Source organism: Salarias fasciatus, chromosome 14 (genome assembly GCF_902148845.1).
Source record: "Salarias fasciatus chromosome 14, fSalaFa1.1, whole genome shotgun sequence".
NCBI lineage: Eukaryota > Metazoa > Chordata > Actinopteri > Blenniiformes > Blenniidae > Salarias > Salarias fasciatus.
In genome coordinates this window covers 34,492,139-34,514,658 of record NC_043758.1, presented here as the reverse complement: position 1 = coordinate 34,514,658, position 22,520 = coordinate 34,492,139, and the positions used below count along the sequence as shown (strand labels likewise).

The following is a 22,520-nucleotide window of genomic DNA, read 5'->3' as shown; positions in this document are numbered from 1 at the left end:
TTCAGTATTCAAGTAATACAGACATTAGTTTTTAATTCTAAATGTTGAAAAAAAATCAATTAAATTTTTCAATTTCTTCTCAGAATTTCTATAATGTATATATTTTACCAATCAATTTATCCAAGATGAAATTTATCCATTATGAAATGAAAAGTAAGAAGCCTTGCATAATAGCTGAATCTTCACCAACTTAGATGTTATCTTAAAATATTTGTTCTGGCTGCTGGAACACACATGCACAGAGATTTACTTAACAATTTCAGAAACATCTGAAGATGAGTTATATGTGTAATGGAGCAAAAAAAAAAAAAACAAATAAAAAAATGAACTGAACTAATAAAAAATAGTAGTAATGTGTTAGAATGACCAGTTCCGGAAATGACAAAAAAAAATTAACCTAAAATAAAAAATGTGCCGAAATTCAAGCGATAAAAGTAAAACGTTACTAGGCAAATACGGTACTTATTTCCGTAACGACGTATTTGTCTTTTGTTACTTCCGGTCTTCCATCAAATTCATAAGAAGTGACCCCGGGACCGCGGTACTTTCAAAGTAAGGGAGCGGTCAATGCGGCGTGCGATGGACATCGTCCGCACTTGTGGTTTTATTCTGAAAATCTCTACCCGGAAGCAGACGGACTAACGCCGTAAGCTAACATTACAGCCTGATGGTTTGACAACATTTATAGCGATTTCTCCCAGAAAGACAACAAACATGTGATATTTTGCTGTTTACCCAGCACCGTGTTCGCCGCAGACTCTTTCGTTACATTTGCAGTTTGTTTTATCGGTGACATCAAGTTGAATAGAGAAGAAAAAAAGACTCGGTTGATTCTTATTATTGTTATTGTGCGTTTGTAGCTGAACTGTCTTTTTGCTAGTTGTCTCTGTACGGACATGTAGCTGAGCTGGAGTTTTCTCACACCTATCTTCACACTTTTCCATGTCTAACTGTGCAATTTCTCCTCCGTTCGTGCACCGAGCTCACGCACCCTGCCAGGCCTTAATGTTTGTTTGTTTTCTCTGAAGCGTTAGCAGGATTTTTTGTTTTTTGTGCTTCGGTTTAAAGGTTACAGTGAGTTTAGAGGGAGCACACACGTCTCGTTATAATAATGAGTTTCTTCAGTTTCGGTCAAAGTGCAGAAATCGATGTGGTCTTAAATGACGCCGAGACGAGGAAAAAGGCTGAACACAAGACCGAAGATGGAAAGAAGGATAAGTACTTTCTTTTCTACGATGGGGAAACTGTCAGTGGGAAGGTGAATGTCACACTGAAGACTCCTGGGAAGAGGCTGGAGCACCAGGGCATCAAGATCGAGTTCGTGGGCCAAATAGGTGGGTATGCATTGTCATCAGAGATAGAAACACTACTGCTGCTTTGCCTTTGTTTTTGATCAGTTCTCCAGTAAAAGTGCATGACGTCTTTTCTTACTTTCAACCTATATCTTGCAAAAAATAAGCTTTCACTGAAGAACATTTTGATACTGTATTTCATTACAGAACATTGTGTGATAATTAGAATAATTTCCCTTTCTATCCATGAAAATGAAAACTGAGCAGAAAGCCACAAAGACAACTCTCCTCCAGAGTCCCATATTTGACTTGATCATTCAGTGATCTGAGGAGCCATGCTTTACCGTCCAGTCTGGGATGGATCCCTCAATGCACTCTGCTCTCCTGAAAATGTTTGTTTGTCATGTTCTCTGGTAAAGTCACCCTAACAGGAATGCCTGTGTCAACTTTCCCCTGATCACCAAAGCCACTGACCGTATCAATATTCGTGTGGATTTTTTACAGACAAACAGAAGTCCCTGTAATTTACATAATATTCCATCCATAACATACATTTCTGTATTCTCAATCTAAATCATATTGCTCCTGGTTCCCAGACTTTAAGTGAAGGTTAGTCAGTACCTCCAGAAGGAAAAAAAAAGATAACTTATTTGATTTGGAGAACCCATAAAACACTTGTTACATTACATCTAAAAAGAGGCCTTTTTGTGTGTTCGTCCTTTTTCCTCTCTAGAGCTGTATTACGACAGAGGAAACCACCATGAATTTGTTTCCCTGGTGAAAGATCTTGCGAGACCTGGTGAAATAACCCAATCACAGACCTTTGACTTCGAGTTCACTCACGTTGAGAAACCATATGAGTCCTACACAGGCCAGAATGTCAAACTAAGGTATGTTTGATCGTGCAGACTGTGAAATGATTTACCCTGCGTGTCACTCTGTAACCAGCCGGCTGATATTTGAGCTGAGGGTATTTCCACATGTAAATTCTTAACATGGATACAATCATGTGAGTTCTTTACTGTTTAATCTTCTTTTTCCCTGTTCAGATATTTCCTTCGTGCCACTGTGATAAGAAGACTAAATGACATAAGTAAAGAAATGGACATTGTGGTGCACACACTCAGCACCTACCCTGAACTCAACTCCTCCATTAAGATGGAAGTGGGAATAGAGGACTGCCTTCATATTGAGTTTGAATACAACAAATCCAAGTAAGACCTCCAACGATGCACGAAGCAGCTTTTTTCTGTAGTTAATAGATTATATAGACTCCACGATGGTCCTTTCTAATGAAAATGGACATCAGGTATCACAGACATGAAGTGAAATTCTAAAGATTCAAGAAATGTTCACATTAATATGGAATATTATTATTATTATTTTGCACATTTTGTTAACACTGTTGGGTGTCTGTGTGTGTTGTCATTGTAATGGAGTTGTCCAGTGTGTCTTCTCCAGCCAGCTGGGATTTGATCCAGCGGCTCTGAGTTGGATTTAGCAGTGTAGAAACGGGATAAATGCACAAATGAATCAGAAATGCAAAATCAACATTAGAGATTATTAGTAGCAGATTTCTTTAGAAATCAATATGTCTAATGTCTACCTAAATGAATGAATCATCATGTCCAGTCCAGCCTGTAATTAGTTTGTTTAATAACCTGCTGTGTCTGATTTTTACGTCGGTTGATTACTAGATGTCGCTGACTTCCAGAGCTCTGTTTTATTTGTGTTTGTGTTGTTCTTTATCAACAGATACCATCTGAAAGATGTGATTGTGGGAAAAATCTACTTCTTGCTGGTGAGGATTAAGATTAAGCACATGGAGATCGACATCATCAAACGAGAGACAACAGGCACCGGCCCGAGTGTATATCATGAAAACGACACTATCGCCAAGTATGAGATCATGGATGGCGCTCCGGTCAGGGGTAAATGTCACCAACACAAAGCAGATCCTCACTGTGTAACGAGAGACACTGTCCACCGAGCCTAACAGTGAACCTCATGTTCCAGGAGAGTCCATTCCTATCAGATTATTTCTGGCCGGCTACGATCTGACGCCCACCATGCGCGACATCAACAAGAAGTTCTCTGTGCGCTACTACCTGAACTTGGTGCTGATCGACGAGGAGGAGAGACGCTACTTCAAACAGCAGGTAGGCTTCGTGCAGTTCTTCAACACACCCGGTGACAGCGGGTTCAGCGTGTGTCCTGTGCTCGTTTGAGGCTTTACTGTTTTTGTAAAATATAAAGATGATTCCTCTCTTGGAAGGCAAACACACTTGCTTTAAAAAAACAAAGGCATTGGAAGGGAGGCATCATTTTCTGTGTGAGTCTCAGTCTACAATAAAATTGTTAGAGACCATGGCATTAGAAGTGGGAGACATTATATAAACATGCTCGTATACTTTAATATGTGACTGCAGATCTTAATGGATTAGAGCAAAGACTCCGACTCAGTGATGCATTTCCTGATTTTTATCAGGCTGATCCCCAGCAGTAAGTTCTGCTGCAGCTGCACTCATTGTACTGCTGTTCCTGCGGATAAATACCAAGAAGGGATCCATAGGTTCTAACTCAACCTGTGTACAAATGAATTCAGTGCGTCACTCAAATAATTCAAATAGTCACATATATCCCAAAGATTAAGAACATATAAAGACCTTCTCTCTGTGAGTTGAGAGCTCTTACCACTACCCTACTGTGTGGCCCCAGTAGAAACCAAGCATTGTACTGATTTGAGCTCACATGCATGTTTATTGTATTTCTTTATCATGCACAGACTGCGGTGTGTGTGTGGTGTGTGTAAGTCAGCTGTTGTTCTCCAGTCTAATGACTCGGGGTCGTGAGGTCTCCGGTCTGCTGCTGTCGAGCTCCTCCATCTGATGAGCGTGAGGATGTTGTGCAGTCATTGGTTCAACTGCAACAGCTGCTGGGATAAAATCAATGTGGCTTTAAATATTGCCATGTGACCTCGCCGTGCTTCCTCCGGAGCCAATAATCCCCTCACTGTACAGATGCAACCGGTGCATAGAATCAGCATTAACACCCATTAAAAACAAGCGTGCGGCGCTTAACTGCGGGTATACCGGCTCTGATCTCAGCGCGCACCGATTAATACATGATACTGTAATATGTTGGAGGTCAGGGGTCAGAGGAAATACAGAAACCATCATTCCATGACCTGTGAGGGGCTCCGTAGAGAAAAAAAAAAACAAAAAACACACAGGTTAAGCATTCTTGGGACGAGAGGTCAAGAGGAAACGCACTGAACCCCCGGCCCCGCCCCGTGTCTTGTGCTCCCCGCTGCAGGAGATCACCCTGTGGAGGAAAGGCGACGTGGTGAGGAAGAGCATGTCGCACCAGGCCGCCATCGCCTCCCAGAGGTTCGAGGGCTCGGCCGCGTCGGAGAGCGCGCTGGAGCAGGCCGCCAAGGAGGAGAGCGGGTAGAGCCGCCTCCACGGCCCTCCGCCTCCCAGACTGGTCCGCCTGCTCCCGTCCAGCCGGTCACCCCTGGACGGGCGGCCGTCCACACTGCAGCCAGGGAGAAGGCAGACTGGACGGACGCTCAAACTGTGTGTCAACTACAAAAGCAGACGTTTGCATGAGGCATTCAGAGCGGCTTCCGGCTGCTGGTCTTGTCCTTCCTCATTCTCACATTTAGTTCTTCTTTGCGGGAATCAAACTAATCACCTGTTGCCATGTCCGCGCAGTAAAAATCATCTAAATCTCTTGAATTTTTAAAAACTTGTGTTTGTTACTTAACACTTTTTTCTGGGATCGATTGATTTCTAATCTCTCTTAAGTTTTGCTAATGAATTTCAAGGTGTATCTCTGACATTCCACATCTAACAAACGCATTCCTAACAGAAATCCCAGATAACTTTGCACTGCTTTTATCTTGCTGAACTTTTTTTTCTCTCTGTTTGTCCGTCTGTGTGTGCTTGCACAAAGAAAAAGGAAAAAAAAGAAAAAGTGGCGGAAGCGGAAACTGGAATCTCTCGTCCGCACTCGGGCGAGGGGGCTAAAGTATTAACCCACGTGTGTGTTTTTGTTTTGGAAGTGTGTAAATAAGAGCAGCTCGTTCAGCTCGTGTCCATCGGTCGTCCGGTACACAGGTCCACGGTCATCTGCTTTACCTCGGCATTCCAGTGGTGTTAGGAACGGCTGTCAGCGTCTGTGTTCCGGTCCGATCGGACCCGGTCTTCTGTATTCTTTTCATTAGAGACTTAAAAGTTGTGCCTACGTGTATCAAGCAAATGAAATCCTCCTGCCTCTAACATAATTTTAGTCTTTTAACCAGACAAAGAATTACAGTAGAACTATCTATCTTTTGCAAAATGCTAATAATTAATCTTTGTCCCCAAAATGTCAAATAAATTGATGCCAAATGGTAAAAGCTTGAATGTGATTGTGTTGGAAAAATGAGTTCATGTGTGAATCTGAATGTTCTGAATATCTTTCGGTACACATTAGGGACATCAGGACGGAGTTTCATGGCTGTAGTGACGGAGGGTGAGGAGCACAGGGATCCATAACATTCTCTTGTGCTGGCTCACGAATAGAAATCCTCCTTCCCCTCAAGACATCAGCTGATCCCTGCTGGTCGGGCTGAGCGTTCACAGCGGTGGAAGGAGAACCGTCTTTAGCTCTAAACACTGTTGTTCCATCTGTGCAGCCTCGGGCTGAAAATCTTGACAGTAGATGAGTTCATTTAAAGCTGCTTTTTATTTTATCTATCAAGCTGAGACACATTAGAGAACTTCAAGTGAGACACATGGATGTCCAGATCATTGAAACGAAGTGACAGGAAGTCAAACAAAATAAGATCAGCTGCAATTCAGCGTTTCTGTTTCTTATGTGGGAAAGTTTTAAGTTTTTCAGACTAAATGAAGACATTGTCTTTCAACGTTTCATCACAGCAGATCATTGTCTTCCAAGACCCTCTTGTCTCGTGTCTTTTCCTCTTCTCCGATGACGTGGCAGCTCTTTTAGACCAGTTATGTCAAACATAAGGCCCATGGACCACAAGGTAGACGTTTTCGTCCTATACTCTGCTCCAGAACAAAGAAAAACTTTTAAAGGTTTGAATAACAGTTTTACTGATACTGAGCTGTACTTGGCCCCTGAACTAAAATGTATTTGACGAACCTGATGAAAACACAACAGATGAAAATGAAAGGCTGCATCAGAATAAATGAATGAATGGATCCAGGCGACCTTCGTGTAAAATCATAACATGCAGGATTTGCAGCTGAAAGAATATCTTGAATAAAACCACTGAAATTTCTCCATCTCCTGCTAAACTTGTGCTTCTATCCTGGATTCCTGCCCTTTTGGCGTGGAGTTTGCATGTTCTCTCCTGTTCTTCTGGAGGTTTCTTCTGCAGGCAGGCAGCCTGTCCAGGTTGTAACCTGCCTTTTTCTCCCTGTCAGCTGGGATCGGCTGCAGCTCATCATAACTTTCATAAAATATTTATGGGCGATGGACGGATGTCACCTTTAATATTACAGACTAGAGGTTCCAAAAAAAAAGAGTAATAATGTGACAGTTTCATCGACCATAGCAGACTTTTTTCTGGTCAACTGCCTCAACTATTACATTCTTTCCTCATCACAAGTCATGCAAACAGCGATCCTTCATATTTATTGAAGTCACTTCAACCGGTGAGCTGGCCAGCAGTGTGCAGACGTCTCCGTGAAGTCTGAGGACACAAGCTGAAGGTCTTTGTTTATCTAATACAAAGTGGTCAACAAATCTGTTATTTAGAAAGGCTAAAATGCAGCTGTACAAGAGACTTTGTTGTCTTGTGATATTTTATTCTCTCAGGTATTAGTAACACTGCAAACCGCAGTGCGACACATTTAAGATGTCGGACGTCTTTTAATGTTTCTGTTCACCTCATCATCACCGGGCAGCGAGCAGCGACCTTATTATGGAAATTTATGGAGCGCAGAGTGTGAAGGTGTTCTAATCTGAGAGCAGAAGTTAGGAAGTGGAGTCAGACACTGGAACGTGGTCTCTGTTCATAACAGACACATCTTTGGAAAAAGAAAAAGCCATAAAAGAAGGCTATAAGGTACTCTGGGGTCACAGTTCAGCTTTAACCAACATGACAGAGGAGACACAAAGTGCATGGAAATGTGAAATTTACTAAAATAGAACTACTAACTCTCGGGAATAAAGATAAAACAAAAAAACATCAGATTAAACCAATGTGTGTGCGCGCCATGCGTTCAGTTTGTGAAGTCACCCGTCCACAAAGCCACAATAACTCCACACAAACAAGTTTAATGACGGAAAGTTTACGGCGCGTCGCTCAATAACTGAACCGACGGCTTCACTGCGTCAGGAAACAGCTCCTCACAGCGGCTCTTCGTCCTCCAGACTCAGGATGAAGTCAAACTCCTCTGCAGGGCAGAAAGCAGAGTTCACAGCTCCGGTTTCTGAAAAGAAGAAGGAATCGTCTCGCTGCGGCTGCGTGCTGCGTACCGGCGGTGAGCGGCTGCACGGAGAGCCGCGCCCTGGTGAAGAGCGCCACGTCCTTCAGAGGGCCTCCTTCAGCGCGGTGCTGCAGGTGGAGGCTCTTCAGCTCCGACAGAGGGAGAAACCTCTTCATCATCCTCTGGTACTGAACGTCTACCTGAAAGAGCAGGAACAATGGGCCTTCAGGCTCGGCTGGTCTCCTGAGCCGAATGGGGACGCTGCCGTCGCGCTCACCATGCTCCACTTCGGGTTGTCGGGTTTGCTGCTGGCGTCATAATGAACGTCTTTCTTGTCGAACTGTGTGTGGTCCACATAGGCTTCTTTAACAATCTGGAAGAGAAGAGACAGTGGAGACATGTGGACGACTTGATTCCTGGAAAGCTGATGAAGCTCCTTTAACCACTTTTAAATCACCTGGAAATACTCCGTTACAGGAGAGTTCCCAGTTTATAATCAGTATTCTTTAGTGAAAATCATTGAATACATAAATATTAATTCAGGGTTTTTGCTGCCACAGTCGATAATGTGATCAGCAAGTTTAATGTGGCACGTTTCACTCCGGATGTCCTTCCTCGTGCACTTATTGACTTTCAATAAGTGCTTTACATTAAATCAGTAGCCATAATTCTCAGGTTTCCTGGTAGGAGAGGAGCCTGGTGACAACTGATCCACTGTAGTGAGAATAACATGTTTAACCATCCCTCATCTCATATTTAACTACACCATACTGTCCTTACTTACAACATGTGGTTATTTATCATTTCTATATAAGGCATGATTTTCAGCTCTGACTCAAACTTTCATATACTGCTTAAAAACACAGGTGAAAACGTCTGTGTGCGTAGCTTCATCTATTTGGAATAGAACATTCCAGGTTCATGAAACCCGACATCAGGCTAGCCTGATCCAAACTCTGTCAGATCTTCCAGCTCTAAGCTGCAGTGTGAATATTCCGTTATGTTCTCCTTGTGTTGAGCAGCAGGATTGAGCTCAGTCACCTTCATGAGTCCGGCGATGCCTGGCTCCTTGCAGTTGCTGTGGTAAAAGAAAGCCAGCTGCCCCTCTTTCATCTGCCTCATGAAATTGCGCGCCTGCACATGCCAGAAACAGACTTCAGCTTTCAGGGGTGTGTTTTAACTTTCCATGAAGGTTGGTTCTGTTTTTGACCTGGTAGTTGCGCACTCCGTCCCAGCAGCTCGTCTGCTCAGGCAGAGCCTTCAGGTCCTCGATGCCGAACTACAAAACGGACAGCGTCATCAGACAAGAGCGGACAGCTTTACAGAGCTGACGCTGCTGCTGGGTAGTTTACCTTCACATCGATGCCGTTTTCAAAGCGGCTCTCGGGTTCAGACTTCATCAGCCAGCGAGCGTACTGTGGAGGATCCGGTGAGCTCTCCTCAGATTTCCTCTTTTTACCAGCGACGGAGCTCGATTTGTGCTGGCCGTCCTCCCCTGAGTCAACTTTAGTCAATACTGATCCAGAAGAGGTTGTTACTGTGTGTGACCTCTCTTACCTGAGCTCCCTGCTTTACCTCCCACTCTGGATCTTTTCTTTGGTGGCATCACACTGTCTGGAAAGATAAATGAAACTGTTCAGTGAAGCAACGTGGCCTGAATACGACAACATTTTAGTTCCTGGGGTAATCCTTGGTCTAACATCCCTGTGTCAAGGTTTTAGGCTGTCAAATTAATGCAAGGACCCAAACCCAAACCCCTCCACATGACCCGGAGCAGGCCCTCCAACAGTTATTCCAGCTGCTGTATTCATGCAAAGGTTCACTGACCTCCTAAAAACATTCACAAGAAACCAATTATTCCCCTTTCAACGTTTGTCCTGAACAATATCGTGTGGATAGCATATCAGTGTTTCTATCTTGTCATGGGGCAGACAATAAAGTTTACCAAACTCTGTACACATCTTTCAACTTTATACTTGGTGCAGTAAACAGGCTTGTTTACAGCCAGTCTCAGCTTTGGACATTTCTTAAAAAAAAAAAAAAAAAAAAAATTGTCTGCCTCCGTGACGTGGATATCTGCGATCACACTGCTGACTCTTCTTGTAGCTGTCAGATAGTTGATGTTTCTCACACTGTGTGTTTGAGGTCGTTGTCCTTCGCCAAAATAGAGACTGACCAGATCAGCTCCTGGGTGGAAGAAATATGCACTCTTTATACAAAGGGAAGAATGACTTAATACACTGCTTATTACTTTATTTATTTACATTTTAATTGTTATGCCATTGATAATTTCTATTAAACCCTTTTTCTTTTTCCCCCTCTTTCTTTATTTTAAAATTTGCAGCCAGATTTCTACCTTTTACAGGGGACTTTTTCCCTTTCTTCAGTTGCTTATGCTCACTCAGGTCGAACTGTTGGATTTTTATATGTAAAAGTTTCTAAAAATGACTGTGTTGTACTTGGAACTATATAAATAACGTTTTAAAACTGATACATTGTTGTCAACTCTTCAGTCAGGAAACTTCTAAATGACATTGTCATCTCATTTGCATAGCTGCTCATTTGCATATCCAGGTCAAATTAGATGATGATGTCATTTAAATCGATAGATTGTTGCCAACTCCTCAGTGAGGAAAGTTCTAAATGATGTCATCATCTAATTGGCATAGCTGCTCATTAACATGTCTTGGTCAAACTGAGCTGTAAATGTCAACAAGGTCTTCAGTTTTATTTCCAATGTGCAGTGTTAATGAGAGAGGAGTTAGTGGCAGTCCATTCTAGATAAAACAATTCAGACATTTCTGTGGCTGTGATGTTATCAAGAGCATCACCAGATTGACACGTTTTCTTATTTAGCTTTGACAACTTAACTTAACACACGACCGTGCTTCCAGCATTTTAGTGTAAACTGATTTTAATGAGCATCTCATACTAGAGCGACGTGGTACGTCACGTGGTCAATATGAACCAGAGCAACACACATGGAACCAAACAAACCCAACCTTTCAGTCACATGTTAAAAAGCATCTCCTGTCAGTAGAAACAGCTAATAAATGATCATGAAACCTACCGGCTGCAGAGCAGAGTCTCAGTCCACATTAACCCGCGCGAAAAGCTGCAACACGTGACAACAACAAACTCACCGGGACGCTTGATTTATCCTCCCGCTCGTCCCGTCTGTGACAGCTGCACTGCACCGCCCCTCACACTCATTTCCGGGTGACACGTGAGGATGGGAGGATGGAGGGGAAACAAGCAAGTAGCGAACCAGTGACTATCATCATCAACATCATCAAAAAAAAAAAAAGTTACTTCTCTCCATCTGGTTTGCCTGAGCTGTAAAAAGTACAAAAAAAAAAAAAGTGCTCAGGTACACTGACTGAAAAGTGAAAAGGTACTCAGCTACAAGGACTGCGGTCAAGCCCGCCCTCATTTCAGAAAGCACGGTCAACCTAGCACTCAATTGACTCTGTGGTGCGCGCATACTCTGTGCATTACGGGAACAGCGTTTTCACAGTGACTTCACAATAAAAGTTGGGTTAAGTTGAATGAGATCTTCCTTTTGATTTGGTTAACCGAGTTAGTTTTCTTAAGTTTTCACGACCTGGAGTGACAGGCACAGTGAAACTGATATTCTCCTGCGACAATACAAAGTATCAAAATAAACACGAACACACACCAAACACGAACAGACGCCCAAAAAAAAAAAAAAAAAAATCCTGTTGGCAACAACCCAGTCCACTTCGCACTGAAAGTAGGCCCCCCCAGGGTGCAATTCACCAAGTGTCATCCAGATCTGATGTGTATTTTCAAAGTAAGAGCCCTCTGAAAAAGCGCATTTTTGACTCATCCAGCCAAATTCAAAGTTGCATTGCTCCAAAACTCCCTGTTGCCGAGCAACCATTCCACTTCTGACTGATAGTAGGCCCCCCCAGGGTCCCATTCACCAAGTGTCATCCAGATCTGATGTGTATTTTCAAAGTAAGAGCCCTCTGAAAAAGCACATTTTTGACTCATCCAGCCAAATTCAAAGTTGCATTGCTCCAAAACGCCCTGTTGCCGAGCAATCATTCCACTTCTGACTGATAGTAGGCCCCCCCAGGGTCCCAGTCACCAAGTGTCATCCAGATCTGATGTGTATTTTCAAAGTAAGAGCCCTCTGAAAAGCGCATTTTTGACTCATCCAGCCAAATTCAAATTTGCATTGCTCCAAAACGCCCTGTTGCCGAGCAACCATTCCACTTCTCACTGATAGTCGCCCCCCCAAGGTCCCAGTCGCCGAGTGTCATCCAGATCTGATTTGTAGTTTCAAAATAAGAGCCCTCTGAAAAGCGCATTTTTGACTCATCGAGCCAAATTCAAAGTTGCATTGCTCCAAAACTCCCAGTTGCCAAGCAACCATTCCACTTCTGACTGATAGTCGGCCCCCCCAGGGTCCCAGTCACCAAGTGTCATCCAGATCTGATGTGTATTGTCAAAGTAAGAGCCCTCTGAAAAAGCGCATTTTTGACTCATCCAACCAAATTCAAAGTGAGATTGATCCAAAATGCACTGTTGCCAAGCCACCATTCTGACTGATAGTACGCCCCGGGGGCTGCTGCGTGTGATTTTGCCTGCCGCCGCAAGGCATGATGGGACGCGGGACTGGGTTTTGGGCCATTTCTTGCCGGTTTGCGTATTCTGTGTGGTTTATTTGTGTTTCATTTATTATGCATGTGTTTTGTTCATTGTTCTCTGCTGTTGCCGTGTTTTCCTTCATTTTGTGTTCCTTTTTGTGTGCACCGTGGCTCAGGGGGACCTTTGGGGGAGGGATGCGGCCTTCGCGCCGCTGGGGAGGGCCTGTTGCTTGTGAACCTAAAGGTCAAACTCAGTCTCCTTCGTTATCTCCGCCGCTCGAAATCGCCACATTGGTGTCAGAAGTTGGATGGAGCCACGGCAAGCTTCAGATAGAAGACGCCCGGAGAACGCAGGAAGGATCGCCGCGCAGTGGGGGACTCCGAGCCGGCCCGACGGGTCCAGCGATCGGCCGAAGCACCGTCCAGAAGCGGCGAGGATGGCTGAGGACGGTGGCGATCGCGTGGATGCGGGAGCTCGCCCACCCACCGCTCCAGCGAGAGCCGCCGTCAAGCTGCGGAAGTATGATGGCGCCGGCTCACTGGAGCTCTTCATCAAGCAGACACGAGTCGCCGCAACGCACAACAGCTGGAGTGGCCAAGACACCGCCGCGCATCGAGCCCTGGCCTTGGAAGGCAAGGCCCAGCAAGTTCTCTTCGACTTCGTGCCCGGAGAAGAGCGGATCCTGGCCGCATTAATCACCGCACTCGAGCGGCGCTTCGGGCGGCGCACCATAGAGGCCGCTGAAAGGGAAAAGCTGAATAACCGCCGCCGTCGCCAAGGAGAAAACCTGGGCTCCTTCGCCACTGACGTCCAGTTATTCGCACGGCAGGGCTTCCCCACCTTCCCCGTAAGCGTGCTGGAGTAACTGGAGTAACTCCTCCATGCATTCCAGCAAGGACTCCCGCCCCAGGCGGCTGCATCAGCATGTGCAGCTCGCTACACCACAGACCCTGGAGAAGGCCCTCTGGGAAGCAGAACTAACCGAGACAATCTCCTCCACACCGCGGGTCGGCGCCAAATCACCGCCGCCCCGTGTTCAACTGGCTCACGCCGCCAAAGAAGACGCCCTTCTCCTTGAAGGCGGTGGCGGTTATTCAGCTTTTCCCTTTCAGCGGCCTCTATGGTGCGCCGCCCGAAGCGCCGCTCGAGTGCGGTGATTAATGCGGCCAGGATCCGCTCTTCTCCGGGCACGAAGTCAAAGAGAACTTGCTGGGCCTTGCCTTCCAAGGCCAGGGCTCGATGCGCGGCGGTGTCTTGGCCACTCCAGCTGTTGTGCGTTGCGGCGACTCGTGTCTGCTTGATGAAGAGCTCCAGTGAGCCGGCGCCATCATACTTCCGCAGCTTGACGGCGGCTCTCGCTGGAGCGGTGGGTGGGCGAGCTCCCGCATCCACGCGATCGCCACCGTCCTCAGCCATCCTCGCCGCTTCTGGACGGTGCTTCGGCCGATCGCTGGACCCGTCGGGCCGGCTCGGAGTCCCCCACTGCGCGGCGATCCTTCCTGCGTTCTCCGGGCGTCTTCTATCTGAAGCTTGCCGTGGCTCCATCCAACTTCTGACACCAATGTGGCGATTTCGAGCGGCGGAGACAACGAAGGAGACTGAGTTTGACCTTTAGGTTCACAAGCAACAGGCCCTCCCCAGCGGCGCGAAGGCCGCATCCCTCCCCCAAAGGTCCCCCTGAGCCACGGTGCACACAAAAAGGAACACAAAATGAAGGAAAACACGGCAACAGCAGAGAACAACAATGAACAAAACACATGCATAATAAATGAAACACAAATAAACCACACAGAATACGCAAACCGGCAAGAAATGGCCCAAAACCCAGTCCCGCATCCCATCATGCCTTGCGGCGGCAGGCAAAATCACACGCAGCAGCCCCCGGGGCCTACTATCAGTCAGAATGGTGGCTTGGCAACAGTGCATTTTGGATCAATCTCACTTTGAATTTGGTTGGATGAGTCAAAAATGCGCTTTTTCAGAGGGCTCTTACTTTGACAATACACATCAGATCTGGATGACACTTGGTGAATGGGACCCTGGGGGGGCCGACTATCAGTCAGAAGTGGAATGGTTGCTCGGCAACAGGGAATTTTGGAGCAATGCAACTTTGAATGTGGTTGGATGAGTCAAAATGTGAGATTTCAGAGGGCTCTTATTTTGAAACTACAAATCAGATCTGGATGACACTCGGTGACTGGGACCCTCGGGGGGTCGTCTATCAGTGAGAAGTGGAATGGTATCTCGGCAACAGGGCGTTTTGGAGCAATGCATCTTTGAATTCGTTGGGATGAGTCAAAATGTGAGTTTTCAGAGGGCTCTTATTTTGAAACCACACATCAGATCTGGATGACAATCGGTGAATGGGACCCTGCGGGGGCGGGGGGGGGGGGGGGGGGGGGGGGGGGTGTTCTATCAGACAGAAGTGGAGTGGGTTGTTGGTAACAGGGTATTTGTTATTGGCGTCTGTTGGTGTTTGGTGTGTGTTGGTGTTTGATTTGATAGATTTAGTTCTGACATTGTCGCCTGTGCCTGTCAGTCCAGGTCGTGAAAACTTAAAGAGCGTAACTTGGTTAACCAAATCAAAAGTAAGATCACATTCAACTTAACCCAGCTTTTATTGTGAAGTCACTGTGAAAACGCTGTTCCCGTAATGCACAAAGTATGCGCGCACCATAGAATCAATTGAGTGCTAGGTTGACCGTGCTTTCTGAAATGAGGGCGGGCAGTGCTACAAGGTTAGTGGCCATCAGACTCTCACTGATCCCTGTGACTAGTACTTGCTGAAATTGCTGTTAACCTTATTATTTAATCAGTCTGTACAAATTAATATTTTATATTACATTAATAATTTAACAGTATCTTGTATTAGTTGACATTTTACTTTTTAAAAAATTCATTCTCACAATGTATTAAGATCATTTCTCTCAACATATCAGGTCATACCATCGGCTGTAAAACTGTACAACAACATTACTGGCTGGATGTTAACACAAACCGGACTACATCACAACATCATCATCATCATCATCATCACAACCATTACAAGAATTTTGCACAGAAACTCTTTTACACTACTACACATTTCTACATTTTATCAATGAGCTACTTCATGGTAATGCTGTCTATAGTATATAAATGCTGTATTTGGTAATGTGTCATCCTTATATAGATTTTATAATTTTGCAGTGTACAAATACCCTCTTCCTTGCTTGTATATTAATGTTATTATTATTGCTTATATTTTATTACCTATATGACCATATGACTGCTATAACAATGTGAATTTCAATGTGGCGTGGGGAGTAATAAAGAATATCTATTCTATTCTATTCTGTCGATGTTCTATTTAAAAGCCTCTTTCCCTAGCATGGGGAAGGCACACCCCGCCTAACTGCACCTCTGATTGGCGTATCGTAGTACCTCGTGACTAATATGAGCCAATCAGAGGCTGAGTTGAGCTGATTGGGCCTTTGTCATCGTAGGATTAAAAAAAAGGTGTCCAGCAGCTCTGCCTGTGTCAAACCAACAGAGCTCACTGCTGTGGAGGTAAACATGGCGGGCCTCGGACCTTTAGCACGAATCGCTCGACTGGGCTCCAACCTGTGCAGGAACCACCGATTGATATTCAACAAAAGCTCCCAGCGAAGAGGAATCGCTTCATGTATCGACCGTAAGTTCCGGAAAAAAAAGAACAGAGCAACTACAGGAAAATGTATTGTGTAACTTCATTAGATAACATGCGGATAACTTACATGCCAGTCAAAACAACACACCAGGGAAATGATGAAAGCAAGAGAAAAAGCACAGATTTTATCCTTTGTATTGTTGAATTTATCCCCGTTCGCTGTCATTGGTTAGTTTTGGCTGTGGAGTCCTCCAGTGGTGAGGCTGAGGAGGCTACACGCCTCTCTAACACCGCCCCTCTTCCCCTCAGGGGCTGTTTGGTAACAAGATGACCTTAAAAACCTGGACGTCTGATCTGATGTGCTCTACATTACTCGCAAAGAGATTTGGGATATTTGGCATTAGGGTAACGTTTATGGGAAAACGTGAAGTAGATACTGTGTTGTGGAAGCAGAACAGTTTGACACTGACTTCTCGTGCTGCTCACGTGTGGACAGTAGAGCCATGGCATCCCACTGCTCTTGAAGGTTGGCCCTCAGGTCATCCAGGTTCTGAGTTCAGTCATGAGTCTCTGCAGGGCCTCGCAGGTGGTCACAGAGGTTTGCTCTGGGATTCAGGTCTGGAGGAAGTGAAGTCCTCTCCATTTGAGGAGCTCCAGTGTCCAGCAGTCACGATACCTCCTCTGTGAGCTGGAGCAGGCTGATCCCTGGAGATGAAATTATACCTGTGTTGTTCATTCAGGGGCGTACTGACTGGAATAATGTCAGAACAAGTCGTGAAACATTGAACAGTTGCTCTTTCAAAAGTTTAGATAAGGTCAAATTAAAGCCCGCTTTGAAGGTTCCAGTGCATTTTAGGTTCATCCTGAAATTTCACCTGCAGATCAAATAAACTTAGCTTTCAGTGACCAGTGTGTCAGAGTTGACTTGATTCGAGTTGTGTGTCTGAGCTGCAGCATTGTCATCTTGTGGATATAAAATAAAGTAAAACCAACAGCATTTCTTACTTAATCTACTTTTCTATTTTACACAGAAATGCAACAATAATTGCCCCTGCCTGTGCTCTGTTTCCTCTGCTTTTTCTCAACAGCTGCTCAAGGTCTCACAGATGAACAGAAGGAGTTTCAAAAAGTGGCTTTTGACTTCGCAGCCAATGAAATGGCTCCTCACATGGCAGAATGGGACCAAAAGGTGTGTATAATAATGAAATATGATCGAAAAATGTCATGGCGAAACCTGTTGAGATCACTAAAATCTGGTAGATTTAATTTTATTTGCATTGTGCTGAATACAACACAGTCATTTCAAAGCACTTTCAAAGCAAAGAGAAGAACCCAACAATTTCACATGTGCAAGCACAGAGAAAGGGAACAAATTCTCTTTAAACAGGAAGAAACCTGCAGAACCAGACTCAGAGGTGAAGACTTTCTGTTGTTCCAGTTGGGGTTAGGGTGTAGACGGAGAGAAAAGAACTGGACAGAGAGCAACAAACAAGGACTCTGGACAAGATCCTGTATCAATAAGTTAATAACCACAAAAAGAAATACTGTCCGTCTCCCAGCATGGGAAACAACAGCAGCTGGACTGTTCAATGAACCATTGTCATGTGACCCCAAACCCAGTTTGGACAATATATGAAACATTGCAGGGACTGTGCTTATTTTACAGTCTCTAAATATCCTTTGTATGGTTCCCAAAAAGGATTCATGCTAAGCAGAATAATAGAAACACTAATGGTTGATACATCACTTTGGGGCGACAGTAGCTCAGTTGGTAGAGCAGGTCGTCTTATAACCGGAAGGTTGGCGGTTCGATCCCCGCTCCTGCAGGCGTAAAACTGTCGTTGTGTCCTTGGGCAAGACACTTCACCCACCTTGCCGAGTATGAAAGTTGTGAGAGTGAATGGTTGGTGGTGGTCGGAGGGGCCGATGGCGCAGATTGGCAGCCTCGCTTCCGTCAGTCTGCCCCAGGGCAGCTGTGGCTACAGTAGTAGCTTACCACCACCCAGTATGGAGAGAATGAATAATGTAATGCAATGTAAAGCGTCTTTGAGTGTCCTGAAAAGTGCTATATAAAACCAATGCATTATTATTATCACTTCACTTTCAACTTCATTGATCTTTTGGGGAGTTTCCTCAAGAAGATAAAACTTTATATCAGCATCATAATTTGATGAATGAACTGAAACCTTTTTAATTAAAGAAGTAAACATAAAAAAATGAACCTTAAAGATAACAGTAGGGAACGCCGTACAGTTTGATGGCATGACAGAAGACTTTTTGAGAATTAGGAATTTTACCTGTGAGTAAAAGCATTCAGGAAGGACAAGCTGCAGATGTCTAACACTTACATAAGTCTACGTAAGTTTACACTTCTTCCCATTCCTTTTCAATATATTTTTTTATATATATGTCAATTGTGGAACATAGTGGTTGTACAAAAACGGAAGCATGTATTCAATGTCTTAATAAAGTTTAAAGGACTGATGACTGTATTGTCTGAATAATATTGTTAAAAAGGCCAAATGAGAGCGCTCATCACCCCGCAGTGTGTCATAATCTTTGACACTAGTGTAGTTTCTGTTTGGAAACATCCTCTGAGCTTCATTGTTTCCAGCCACAGCACCTATTCCTGCTGCACTTTCTCACTTTGTTATTAGCAGAAGTCCGTGTTCTAGTGTCAAATCTGCATCAGTGAAACATTCAAGAGTAAAGCCCCCTCTTGAAAACCTGCCTAATTTTACGCTTACCTCTTTACAACGCTTAAAAATATCAGTATTGTGTCCCACATCCTGGTTCATCTTGGTTTTATTGATTTTCTCCAGGAAATCTTTCCAGTGGAGACGATGCGGAAAGCAGCCCAGCTGGGCTTCGGTGGCATCTACGTCCAGCCAGATGTGGGCGGATCCGGTCTGTCCCGGCTGGACACGTCCATCATCTTTGAAGCCTTGTCCACAGGATGTGTGAGCACCACAGCCTACATCAGCATCCACAAGTACGTATCCCTCTCTCAGTCTCTGCGTCCCGGGTGTGTCACAGTGCAAGAGTTAGAGCAGGACGGACGCTGGGACATGGATGGGTCTCAACAACTTTTAGTTCATCTCTTTGTTCTGTAATTGATATAGATAATCTTTAAATGTCTTATGAAATCCTGCACAGTATGCCAAGTGAAGAACTGCTCAAGTCTTGTTTTTTTTTTCCCAAGGCCTTTACTGTGCATCATTTTTAATATGCCTAAAACATCTGCACAGTATTTTACCTGGGATAATTATTTCATGACCACATTAATGTTATTTAGTCATTGATCGGATTTGTCAAGCCAGTTTTCAGTTTTCTGTCTTGAAAGTTGACTCCGTAGTGAGGAGATCGGCATTCAGTGTTTACTGCTGTGACGTCTGGACCTGCTCACCCACAGTTTGCTCTCTCCGCAGCATGTGCGCCTGGATGATAGACACGTTTGGAAACGATGAGCAGAGGGAAAAGTTCTGTCCTGATCTTTGCTCGATGGAGAAGTTTGCCTCCTATTGCCTCACTGAACCAGGTCAGACTGGAAAAGATAAAAAAAAACACTGAATTAAATGTAACGGTTTTATAACAGTATGGCGTTGTAGACGTGGGAGCGCTCCCTCATGAACCTGTGATCTTTGTTTCAGGCAGTGGCAGCGATGCAGCGTCTCTTCTGACCAGCGCTCAGCGGAAAGGCGACCACTACATCCTGAACGGCTCAAAGGTGCTTTCAACTCCCCTCCTGTCATTTCATGTTTCTTCAGGCTTCCAGAAGATTTAGTAGCACTCAGAACCTTAATCTCTTCATAACTTCAGGCGTTCATCAGTGGAGGAGGGGACACAGATGTGTATGTTGTGATGTGCAGAACAGGAGGGAAAGGACCTAAAGGCATCTCCTGTCTGGTGGTGGAGAAAGGAACGCCGGGCCTCAGCTTTGGCAAAAAGGAGAAGAAGGTACGGCTCGTCTGCAAGCTGCCACTAGATGGCAGGATTGAGCCACAGCAGCCTCTCTCGCTCTCTGTCCTCTCAGGTAGGCTGGAACTCTCAGCCGACCAGGGCGGTGATATTTGAGGACTGCGCCGTCCCGGTGAGCAACCGGCTGGGAGAGGAAGGACAAGGCTTCGGCATCGCCATGAGAGGCCTGAACGGAGGCAGGATCAACATCGGTGAGGAGGAAGCCATTTTCCAAGTCACCCTCCACATCTGTTCACGGTCCTCTTCCCCAACGGTCACAGGATGTTTGGATTCACGCAGTTCTCTGTATGCATGACCAGGGGCGTCCTTCGTTTACCTCATTAAACCTCGTCACGAATGGAGTGATCTCCTCTAAACCAGCCGTAGTGACTTTGTTTCCTTAAATATTCAGAAATATGATCAACCTACACAGTGAAGAATTGACCTTCTGACCTCTCCGCCTCCAGCCTCCTGCTCCCTCGGGGCGGCGCACGCCTCCGTGCAGCTCGCCCGGGACCACCTGCTGGTGCGGAAGCAGTTTGGGGAGACGCTCTCCAACAACCAGGCGAGTCCCTCACAGGCCCAGTCTTCCTCTAAAGCCATCAACACCACAGCACTCAGACTGTCTGAATAACAGCCATGTATTTTCTGTTACTGAGGTAACGTCAGTGTCATGGCCTTCTGTTTGACACCCCTGCAGCTCTGACCTGATGTTTGTTTTTCATGCACAGTTCCTCCAGTTCAAGCTGGCAGAAATGGCCACCAAGCTGGTTGCTTCTCGTCTGCTGGTGCGCGAAGCCGCGACGGCGTTGCAGGAGGGCCGTCCGGACGCCGTGTCCCTCTGCTCCATGGCCAAACTCTTTGTAACCGACGAGTGCTTCGACGTGAGTTACAGCGAGCAGCGAGTAAAGAAATCCGTTGTATTAATTTTATAGCAATCCGTTTATTTTCTTTTAAAAAAACCAAACAGATCTGCAACCAGGCTCTGCAGATGCACGGCGGCTACGGCTACCTGAAGGACTACGCCGTGCAGCAGTTTGTGAGGGACATCAGAGTCCATCAGATTCTAGAAGGTGAGTTTCTCATTTAGCTGATATTTCTTCCATGTTCTGGTTTTGTACAGACTGTTTATTTGCCCCTCTCTCTCTTTAAGGAACCAACGAGGTGATGAGGATGATCATTTCCAGAAATCTGCTCACAGAATCATGATGAACTTTTTTTCCTCCAGATCCTTTTCCCGATCATGTTGTTATGATCTTCATATCTTTGATACTTTATCACCCTCCATGAGTTGATCTTCCTTCTAAGGGAAACTTTAGGCACACTAGTCAGTCACACACATTTTCTAGTGACATATCTGATCTTTCAGTGTTCTGAGGCCTTAATTCCAGCTCATAGTGAGGCGTCTGATGTTCAGGTACAAAACACACCGTACGGCAATTTTAATAGAAAATGCTTTGAATTAGGAATGTCTTTGTAAGCACAGTATCATAAAATGTGAAATCATAGAGAGTGACATGATGAAAAGGACATGGGTTTGTTTTAAAAGACATAGTATTTTCTCTGGGTAAACCTGCAATAGAAATATAGAATGGAGTTGGGTTTTCTTTGAACTGTGGCTCCTGTGAAGCTGCTTTTCTCAACATATGGTTTCTTTTCTAACAAGCTGCTCATTTACAGTTAAACTGATATTCTGTTCCGGGGTTTTTCACTGCTTGTTCAGTTTACTCTTCAAAGGGTTAATTTAATTTTACATTTTTTTCATCTAACACTCCCTTATGCTAAAAATGTTTCTTTTTTTTTTCACTATTGGCCTTTACTGCGTAACCTGCAGCACTCAGTTCTTGTAATTTCACCCCTGCCTCACTATCTTGCTGGTAGCGTTATTTCGATCAGACTACCTCAAACAGACACTCAGACCATATCTGAGCTTTTCTACAGGGCTGTGTTTCTCGTGTCGTAGCTTCAGAGTCTTTAGTGGTCCTGCTTTTCATTTTCTTACATAAAACACACAAGTAATGCATTTTAAATAGTGGATTGCAGGAAAACCCGGCAACAAGCCCTGCAGCGCAAGCTAATGGCTGAGAACCCAAATAAATAAATGCATACATACATCAATAATCCAGTGGGTTTGGAAAAACACCATATATCCCCTTTAACTCGACTGTGGTTGTTGTAAATCACATGCAGGCTCGGCGTCTCTGTCCAGGAAGTGGCCTTTTAGTTTCTTTCTATGATTTGGTTCCTGCTTTGTTACTGTACTTGACCCCGTTTCGTTTTGTTCTGTAGTCTGCCTCGATGTTAGAAACGTGTGTTGTGGATTACTTGATCTGTTACTTTACAGGATGCACTCCAAATAAATTTATAAGTGAAAATAAAACTGGCTTTTTTTGTCATTATTTGCAAGTAAGTAGGTAATTTGGTTGTATATATGTGTGTGGAGGTGATTGTTTTAGCCGGTTCAACCTGACAAAGAAGATTCAAACACTCCAGAACACTTTATTGAAAAAAACAAACAAAAAACAAGTCAAAGATGTGCTACATGTAGCCTGTAAATATCAACACTTCACTGCGATGACG

The 22,520-nt window shown here is 44.8% G+C and overlaps 3 protein-coding genes across 9 annotated transcripts; 2 read left to right on the top strand and 1 right to left on the bottom strand.

Annotated features, from left to right (window-relative positions):
* Positions 1-629: 629 nt before the first annotated feature.
* vps26b (VPS26, retromer complex component B) lies at positions 630-5,689 on the top strand. Its single transcript, XM_030108212.1, has 6 exons — positions 630-1,334; positions 2,026-2,182; positions 2,342-2,506; positions 3,048-3,223; positions 3,309-3,451; positions 4,608-5,689. The coding sequence occupies exons 1-6, from the start codon at positions 1,112-1,114 to the stop codon at positions 4,743-4,745; spliced, it is 1,002 nt and encodes a 333-aa protein (XP_029964072.1). The 5' UTR covers positions 630-1,111; the 3' UTR covers positions 4,746-5,689.
* On the top strand, positions 4,355-22,317 carry acad8 (acyl-CoA dehydrogenase family, member 8). The gene is made up of 13 exons (XM_030108211.1): positions 4,355-4,359; positions 7,292-7,295; positions 15,890-16,028; positions 17,072-17,172; positions 18,806-18,975; positions 19,412-19,521; positions 19,634-19,710; positions 19,803-19,940; positions 20,017-20,152; positions 20,408-20,505; positions 20,672-20,824; positions 20,911-21,013; positions 21,094-22,317. Exons 3-13 carry the CDS (start codon positions 15,911-15,913, stop codon positions 21,147-21,149), a joined length of 1,260 nt encoding a protein of 419 aa, XP_029964071.1. The 5' UTR covers positions 4,355-4,359; positions 7,292-7,295; positions 15,890-15,910; the 3' UTR covers positions 21,150-22,317.
* thyn1 (thymocyte nuclear protein 1) lies at positions 6,045-16,282 on the bottom strand. Of its 7 annotated transcripts, none has more exons than XM_030108215.1 (10): positions 16,111-16,282; positions 10,882-11,012; positions 9,870-9,925; positions 9,296-9,352; positions 9,091-9,233; positions 8,949-9,017; positions 8,780-8,872; positions 8,016-8,111; positions 7,788-7,938; positions 6,045-7,705 (listed from the first exon to the last, which is right to left on the bottom strand). In XM_030108215.1, exons 4-10 carry the CDS (start codon positions 9,342-9,344, stop codon positions 7,659-7,661), a joined length of 648 nt encoding a protein of 215 aa, XP_029964075.1. In that variant the 5' UTR covers positions 9,345-9,352; positions 9,870-9,925; positions 10,882-11,012; positions 16,111-16,282; the 3' UTR covers positions 6,045-7,658. The 7 variants fall into 7 exon arrangements, with proteins under 7 accessions (XP_029964075.1, XP_029964073.1, XP_029964076.1 ...); XM_030108213.1 differs by having other exon boundaries at positions 9,296-9,348; XM_030108216.1 differs by having other exon boundaries at positions 9,296-9,348; positions 10,882-10,946.
* Positions 22,318-22,520: the final 203 nt, after the last annotated feature.

Excerpts from the sequence above, each read along its gene's own strand:
- vps26b (XM_030108212.1), top strand. The coding sequence starts at position 1,112 with ATGAGTTTCTTCAGTTTCGGTCAAAGTGCAGAAATCGATGTGGTCTTA. Across the intron at positions 1,335-2,025 it reads CGAGTTCGTGGGCCAAATAG|AGCTGTATTACGACAGAGGA; the intron begins GTGGGTATGCAT and ends TTTCCTCTCTAG. Across the intron at positions 2,507-3,047 it reads TTTGAATACAACAAATCCAA|ATACCATCTGAAAGATGTGA; the intron begins GTAAGACCTCCA and ends CTTTATCAACAG.
- thyn1 (XM_030108215.1), bottom strand. The coding sequence starts at position 9,344 with ATGCCACCAAAGAAAAGATCCAGAGTGGGAGGTAAAGCAGGGAGCTCA. Across the intron at positions 9,018-9,090 it reads AAAACGGCATCGATGTGAAG|TTCGGCATCGAGGACCTGAA; the intron begins GTAAACTACCCA and ends TCCGTTTTGTAG. Across the intron at positions 7,939-8,015 it reads ACAACCCGAAGTGGAGCATG|GTAGACGTTCAGTACCAGAG; the intron begins GTGAGCGCGACG and ends CTGCTCTTTCAG.
- acad8 (XM_030108211.1), top strand. The coding sequence starts at position 15,911 with ATGGCGGGCCTCGGACCTTTAGCACGAATCGCTCGACTGGGCTCCAAC. Across the intron at positions 16,029-17,071 it reads AATCGCTTCATGTATCGACC|CTGCTCAAGGTCTCACAGAT; the intron begins GTAAGTTCCGGA and ends TTTTCTCAACAG. Across the intron at positions 20,825-20,910 it reads TAACCGACGAGTGCTTCGAC|ATCTGCAACCAGGCTCTGCA; the intron begins GTGAGTTACAGC and ends AAAACCAAACAG.